Below are 8,139 nucleotides of genomic sequence, written 5' to 3' on the forward strand. Positions count from 1 at the left end.
CTTTAACAAATGACAATGGGATTTTGATGAATTTGCATTATATCTGTATAATGCTTTAGGTAATATGGTCATTTTAACTGTGTTGACTCTTCCAGTCCAAGAACACGTAACATCTTTCCATTTCTTTGTATCTTTTTCGATTTCTTTTAATAGGGTCTTATAGTTTTCATCATATAGGTCCCTCTCTGTTTTATTAGATTTATTCCTAGGTATTTTATTTTTTGTTGTTGCAATTGCAAAAGGAATTATTTTTTCCACTTCTTTTTCTGACACTTCATTGTTAGAATATAGGAACACTATAGATTTTTGAATGTTGATTTTTTTTTATCCAGAGACTTTACTGTATTTGCTTATTGATTGTTGCTGATGTACTGATTGTTGCTGATGTATTGATTGTTGCTTATTGTTTCTAGTAGTGTTCTTGTGGAGTCTTTAGGGTTTTCTATATCAAGAATCATGTCATCTGCAAATAGGGACAGTCTTACTTCTTTGTTTCCTATTTGGATGCCTTTTATATCTTTCTGTGGTCTGTTTGTACTTTCTAGGACTTCGAATGTTATAAAAGTGGCAATAGGGGACAGCCTTGCCTTGTTCCTGATCTTAGAGGGAAGGTTTTTAGTTTTTCACCATTCAGTATAATGTCGGCTGAGGGTTTGTCATAGATGGCCTTTATTATGTTAAGGTACTTTCCTTTTATGCTGATTTCGTTAAGTGTTTTGATCATAAATGAATGCTGTATCTTGTCGAAGGCTTTTTCTGCATCTATTGACATGATCATATGATTCTTATTTTTTAATTTGTTTCTGTGGTATATCACATTAATCGATTTGCATATGTTGAACCTTCCCAGTGCCCCTGGGATGAAGCCCATTTGATCATGGTGTATAATCTTTTTAATATATTGCTGTATTTGATTCGTTAGTATCGATTTAGGATTTTTGCATCTGTGTTCATGAGAGATATTGGTCTGTAGTTTTCTTCTTTTGTGTTATCTTTACCAGGTTTTGGCCTCATAAAATAAGTTAAGAAGTATTGTCTACTCTTCGATATTTTGGAAGAATTTGAGGAGAATAGGTATTAAATCTTCTTTGAATTTCCCTGTTTGGTAGAATTCACTGGTGAATCATTTGGTCCTGGACTTTTACTTTTTGGTAGGTTTTTGATGACTGTTTCAATTTCCGTACTGCTGATCCATCTATTTAGATTTTCCAGTTCTTCTTGATTCAGTCGAGGAAGGTTATATTTTTCTAAGTACTGTCCATTTCTTCTAGGTTATTAAATTTGGTGTTATATACTTTTTCATAGTATTCTTGTATGATCTTTTGTATTTCTGCGATATCAGTCATAATTTCCCTTCTTTCATCCCTGATTTTGTTTATTTGTGTCCTTTCTCTTTTTTCTTTAGTGAGTCTAGCCAGGGGTTTGTCAATTTTATTAACCTTCTCAAAGAACTAACTCTTCATTGCATTTATTTTTTTCTATTTTTTTTGTTGTTGTTTTCAGTTTCATTTATTTCTGCTCTCATTTTGATTATTTCTTTCCTTCCTTCCTTCCTTAGGCCTCATTTGTTCTTCCTTTTCTAGTTTTTTAAGATGAAACTTAAAAAACTAGAAAAGGAAGGTTGTTTATTTGGGCTCGTTCTTGTTTTTTGGAGATAGGCCTGTAATTATATGAACGTTCCTCTTTTGACCACTTTTGCCGTGTCCCAAAAGTTTTGATATGTTGTACTATCATTATCATTCATTTCTATGTATCTCTTGATCTCTCTTTTTATTTCTTCTCTGACCCAGTTATTCTTCAGTAGCATGTTGTTTAATCTCCATGTATTTGTGGTTCTTTCTGCTTTCTTTTTGCAGTTGATCTCTAGTTTTAATGCATTATGATCAGAGAATATGGTTGGTATGATTTTAATCCTCTTATATTTGTTGAGGCTATCTCTGTGTCCCAGTATGTGTTCAATCCTTGAGAATGTTCCATGTGCACTAGGGAAGAATGTATAAGCAGCCGTTTTGGGATGGAAGGCTCTGTAAATGTCAATTATGTCCAGTTGGTCTGATGTATTATTTAAGGATGTTATTTCCTTATTGATTTTCTGTTTGGATGATCTGTCCATATCCAACAGTGGTGTATTTAGGTCCCCTACTATGATAGTGTTTTGATTTGTTTCTCTCCTTAGTTTTGTTAGTAATTGCTTTATATATTTCGGGGCTCCCTGATGGGGAGCATAGATATTAATATCTGTTATGTCTTATTGGTGCATGATTCCCTTTATCATTATGAAATGTCCCTCAATGTCTTTCTTTATCTTTTTTATTTTGAAGTCTATTTCATTTGATATTAGTAACGCTACTCCTGGTTTTCTCTGAGTACCATTAGCTTGAAATGTCATTTTCCACACTTCATTTTGAGTCTATATTTGTCTTTGGAGCTGAGATGTGTCTCCTGGAGGCAGCACATGGTTGGAGTTTAGTTTTTTGATCCATTCTGCAACCCTGTGTCTTTTTATTGGTGAGTTCAGTCCATTTACATTTAGGGTGATTATTGAAATATGACGTTTTCTTATAGCCATTTTATCTTTCGCTTTCTGGTATCTCGGTGTTTCCATTGCTTTTTTATTCTTGTGTTTCTGTTTATTTTGGTTGGCTTTTGTGGGTTTTCCCTCTGGTTCTTCTTGTTTGATGTTATATACTTCAGTTCTGAATCTTTGTAAAAGATAGTTATGTATATATAGTTGTCCATATTTTCTGTGTGTGCCTTAACTCCATTCTCCTTTAAGAATTTGGATCTTTGAATCCTCCCCTTTTCAGTCATTGTTGTTTCAGTTTGTCCCTATGTATGCTGAACGTTCATTGCTATCTTGCTCTAACAATTCTGTTCTTAATGTTTAAGCTTATAATGCCTTGTTCTTAGTAAGGGTTGCACTCCTCTGCTTCTATTTGCCTAATAGTCACCTTACTCCTATTTTTTTTTTTTCATTTTGTTTTAGGTGAGCTGACCCCTTTCAATATTTTCTGTAGTGCAGGCCTTGTAGTGGAGAACTCCCTCAAATTTTGTATGTCTGGAAAGGTCTTTAGTTTTCCTTCATATCTAAAGGAGAGCTTAGATGGATACATTATTCTAGGCTGGTAGTTCCTTTCACTTAATAGTTTGAATATTTGATTCCACTTCTTTCTGGCTTGTAAGATTTGTGCTGAGAAGTATGACAGTAATCTAATGGGTTTTCCTTTGTAAGTTACCATCTTCTTCTCTCTGCCTGCCTTGAGAATTCTGTCTTTGTCATCGATTTTTGATAATTTTATTACAATGTGTCTTGGTGAAGGCCCTTTTGGGTTGAGATAATTGGGTGTTCCGTTGACTTCTTGAATTCCAAGCTCCAGCTCATTCCTTAGATTTGGGAAATTCTCGTTAAGTATTTGTCTGGAGATGCTTTCTAGTCCCTGCTCCTTTTCCTCACCTTCGATAATGCCCATTATTCTTATGTTTCCTCTCCTGATGGTATCAGCTAGTTCTTATATTTCTCTTTCATTATTTTTCATTCTTCGGTTTCTCTCTTCTTCCTTCTGATTTATTTCTAGATTTCTGTCTTTGATATCACTGATCCTTTCCTACATTTGGTTGACTCTATTTCCCAAGCTTGCTATTTCATTTTTCAACTCTTGCAGATGTGTGTGTGTGTGTGTGTGTGTGCGTGCGTGCGCGTGCGTGTGTATGTGTTTTAATCTCCAGAAGATCTATTCTATTCTTTTTGAGGGTTTCGATATCTTTGCTAGATAACTCATTCTGCTCATCACGTTGTTCCTGCAATTTCTGAAATTGTTGATATGACTCATTTCGGAACTCACTGAGTTTTTCAGAAGTACCAACCTGAATCCTCTGTCATTTAGGTTGCATAGTTCCATGTCTATAAGCTTATTTTCTGGAGATTTTTCTTTTTCTTTCTGTGATACCTTGTCACCTTGGTTGTTCATGGTGTTTAATGGACTATATCTCTACCTAGGCATTAATGGAAGTGTATTCTGCTTTTTTTCCAGAAAGAAGATTTATTATATAAAGGTCTCTTTTTAGCCTGTTGCAAAGTAGGTGCTTTTCTTTTGGTTTCCAGTAGGTGGTGTCTAAGCTCTTGGATCTCTGCTTTACATAAAGCCTTAATGATGCTTTTTTTATTCCTTATAGATGTTTAATCTCATTCACTACTCTTAGTCTTAGTCCCTGTTAGTGTTAGCGACAGAGTCCGCAGCGTTTGTTCAGATTCCCCTGGGGCTCCGCGGTGATGAGTCTTGGAGGATATGGGGGGAGGGTCCCTTTGGGTTGGGAGTTGGGGCTGTAGCTCTGTCTCAATTTTGCAACTGCTGCTGGTAAAAATCAACTGTTATTTCTCTGCTTTCCCCGTTTCTCTGCTTTCTGCCCCAATGACTGGGCCCTGTTGCCATCTGCATGGAGCTCACAGCTTTCCTGGGCAGGGGTGTTCAGAGAACTCACAGTACCTTCTCCTCTCCTTCTCCTTCTACAGGGAGCTCTGGCTCAAACCCGGTGTTCTGACCTGTGGTAGCTCTAATGCGCAGATCCCACACTTAGACATGCTGGTGTGCAATTTGGGTGTTTTTTTGTTGAGTTTTAGATGTTTAGCTTATTGTTGTTTCAAGGGGAGGGATCTGGAGATGTCTCTCACTCCGCCATGTTTCTCCAAAACCTGGTGTATTTTTTTAATCCTTTGACATTTAATCTGTTTGTATTTTGTGTTTGAATACACTGTATTTGAAAAAGTGTATTTGAAAAAGTGTATTTGAATACACTTTTTCTGTGCAGCATATAATTGGGTCTCCCCTTTTCTAATCTGAATATCTCTGCTTTTTAACTAGTATTAAATAGTATTTAGACTATTTATATTTGGTATAAGTATTGATGTAATTGAGTTTAAACGATCATCTTCCTGTTTATTTATTTTCCATTTTTTGCATCTTTTCCATTCTTTCCTTTTTCTGCCCTCTTTTGGAAAAAAATATATTTATCATTTTAACCATTTGCAGGTAGACAATTCAGTGGCATTAAGTATATCACAACATTGTGTAACCATTACTTCTATATCTCAGACTTTCTCATCATCCCAAAGTGAAACTCTGTCCCCATTAAACACGAACTCCCCATCTCCTCCCCAACCATTCCACTTTTTGTCTCTATGTATTTGCCTATTCTAGAGACCTTGCATAAGTGGAATCATACAATATTTGTTCTTCTGTGTCTGGCTTATTTCACTGAGTATATGTTTTCAATCTTCATCCATGTTGTAGCATAAATCAAAATCTCATTCCTTTTTGATGGCTGAATAATATTCCATTGTATGTTTATACTGCTTTGATTATTGGTAAATGGGTAACTTTATGTTACATGAATTTTACCTCGATAAAAAAAAGAGGGGTGCAGCTTGATCTTTATCAGAAGAGGGTATGGTTCACTGAGAAGAGAGGGGCCGTGCCTTCTTTTTGCCCTTCTATGCCAGTCTCTAAGTCAGACTGCCTGGGGCTCAGCTTCTCCCCATCCCCCCCCCCCCCCCCGTCTCATTGTGTTTCCAGCTCTAATTTCTATCTGTCTCCACAGTTCCTGTGCCTTAAGAATATCCGTACCTTCTTGTCTACCTGCTGTGAGAAGTTTGGCCTCAAGCGCAGTGAGCTCTTTGAGGCCTTTGACCTCTTTGATGTGCAGGATTTTGGGAAGGTGAGCTGGGGCTGAGCTGCCTGTGCGCTGGGCACATAAAGCCCAAAGACTGGATTTCAGTTCACTTCCACGAACATCTACATTGGGCAAGCCAAGGGTTGTCAAGGGAAGGACAGAGGGCCACACCAGGGTGTACACCAGATGCAAATAGCCAGGCTTAGGACACCCAGAACTGGGTTTGAGTCCCTGCTCTACCACTTGCTGTGTGACCTCAGATATGTGGCCATGCCTTTCTGAGCTCTTGGGAATATCATCTCATCCTCCCTGAGTGGTTATGAGGGTTAAATAGAACAATGGGATCAAACAATGGGTGCTCAGTTAAGGGGATGCTGGCATGCTGACATGGGATGGGAAGGTGAAGAAATCCTGAATTAGGCTCCCAGGGGCATAGGATCTGACCTCAAAGTCCAGCCTCAGCTGCTTAAAGTCTGTGGCTGTGTTCTGGCATGGGGGTGTGTGAGGGGCTTGCTGAGCAAAATGCGACCCTTGTCACAGGTCATCTACACTCTGTCTGCTCTGTCCTGGACTCCGATTGCCCAGAACAAGGGGATCATGTGAGTAACCACTGAGGCAACAGTTTTGGGCTGGTCTGGACCACACCCTCCCCTTCCTTCCCTACTTTGCTCTCAGGCCTCTGGCTCATACCACCTTGTCACCCCCCAGGCCTTTCCCCACTGACGAGGAGAGTGTGGGGGATGAAGACATCTATAGTGGACTGTCCGACCAGATCGAGTGAGTGTCTGGGACCATAGTCCTTCTCTGGCTGTTCCAAGAGGGACATGGCCCTGTCCTGGGGGTCTGAGGGGGCCATGGCCCTGTCCTGGGGGTCTGAGAGGTACCTGGCCGGGAGACTCCGGTGGCCCTGACTCCGTGTCCCGCAGTGACACAGTGGAGGAAGATGAGGACCTGTATGACTGCGTGGACAATGAGGAGGCTGAGGGTGATGAGATCTACGAAGACCTCATGCGCACAGAGCCGGTGCCCATGCCGGTGCGTGGGGACGAAGGGCTGGGCTTAGGCAGGTTCATGGGTGGGGGAGGGGGCAGCCCCAGGCTCCCCAACACTGGTCTCTCCCCTCTGCTCTCAGCCCAAGATGACAGAATATGACAAGAGATGCTGCTGCCTACGAGAGATCCAGCAAACGGAGGAGAAGTACACGGACACGCTAGGCTCCATCCAACAGGTGCGCTGTTCCTACCTTGCCACTGCCAGGCGCATGCGGGGACTAACGGGCAGGTGCACATCCACCTGTCCAGCCGCCTCTGGGGCCATGCTCAGAGGCCCCATCTGTCCCCATTGCTTTGTGTGTCTTTGCCTCTCTTGGTCTTTGTTTCTCTCCCTTTCCCCCATCTCCCTGTCTTGTTTGTCTCTATGTCTCTTTTTCCCATGTGTCTCTCCCTCTGGCTGTCTTCTTCTCTCTGTGTGTCTCTCTATCCCTGTCGGAATCTTCTGTATCCTAGTCTGTCTGTCTCTATTATTGCCTCTGACTATTTTCTCTCTTTCTTTCGGCCATCGCTTTTTAAATAGCTTTATTGAGATTTAATTTATACTATACACTTCACGCATTTATTGAGATTTAATTTATACTGTACACTTCACGCATTTAATATATACAATCCGCTGGCTTTTGGTATACACACAAAGTTGTGCAGCCGTCACTACCATTTAAGTTTAGAACATTTCATCATTCCCCCAAAGAAACCCCATATCCCTTATCCATCACCCCCTAAACTCCCATTCTCTCTCAGGCCCTGGCAACCAATAATCTATTTCCTATCTCTGGGGACGCACCTGTTCTGGACATGTCACATACACGGAATCACACACTGTACGGCCTTTCATGTCTGGTTTCTCTCACTGACCTTCGTGTGTTCAAGGTCCATCCACGTTGCAGCCAGAGTCAGTGCTTCACTTCTTTTCATGGCTGAATAATATTCCACTGTCTGGATGGACTACCTTTTGTGTATCCTTTCATCCATTGACGTACACTTGGTTTGTTTCCACATTTTGGCTGCTGTGACTAATTCTGCCGTGAACAGTCATGTACAGGTTTTCGTGTGGACGTTCTCCATCGCCATCTCTCTTTTTCTGCCTGTCTTTGTTTCCTTGTCTCTGTCTTTCTCTCTCCACGTCTGTCTCTTTCTCTCTTGGTCTCTCTGTTTCTGTTTGCCTCTTTCTGTCTCTGTCTCCTTGTCCCCGTCTCTTTGGGACTGGGTTGGAGGGAGGGGTCTCAACTTCCTCCTCCCTCTTCTTTCTCCACAGCACTTCATGAAGCCCCTGCAGCGGTTCCTCAAACCTGAAGACATAGAGATAATCTTCATCAACATCGAGGTGAGCAGACCCATCCCCGGCCCTCCTGGGCCTCTGTTCAGTGGGGACCATCTGCTGGCCTCAGTTGTCCCTGGATTATGGGGATGGGAGTCGGGC

The 8,139-nt window shown here is 41.0% G+C and overlaps 1 protein-coding gene across 1 annotated transcript in view; it reads left to right on the forward strand.

Moving 5' to 3' along the window:
* Nucleotides 1–8,139, forward strand: part of VAV1 (vav guanine nucleotide exchange factor 1) — a 58,689-nt gene that overhangs the window by 26,697 nt on the left and 23,853 nt on the right. Inside the window, exons 2-7 of the mRNA XM_011373635.2 lie at nt 5,596–5,712; nt 6,208–6,266; nt 6,376–6,444; nt 6,594–6,702; nt 6,800–6,895; nt 7,975–8,043. Of these exons, the coding sequence (XP_011371937.1) occupies nt 5,596–5,712; nt 6,208–6,266; nt 6,376–6,444; nt 6,594–6,702; nt 6,800–6,895; nt 7,975–8,043 (519 nt within the window). The remainder of the gene's footprint in view (nt 1–5,595; nt 5,713–6,207; nt 6,267–6,375; nt 6,445–6,593; nt 6,703–6,799; nt 6,896–7,974; nt 8,044–8,139) is intronic.

The sequence above is a fragment of the Pteropus vampyrus genome, unplaced genomic scaffold (genome assembly GCF_000151845.1).
Source record: "Pteropus vampyrus isolate Shadow unplaced genomic scaffold, Pvam_2.0 Scaffold226, whole genome shotgun sequence".
NCBI classification, from domain to species: Eukaryota; Metazoa; Chordata; class Mammalia; order Chiroptera; family Pteropodidae; genus Pteropus; species Pteropus vampyrus.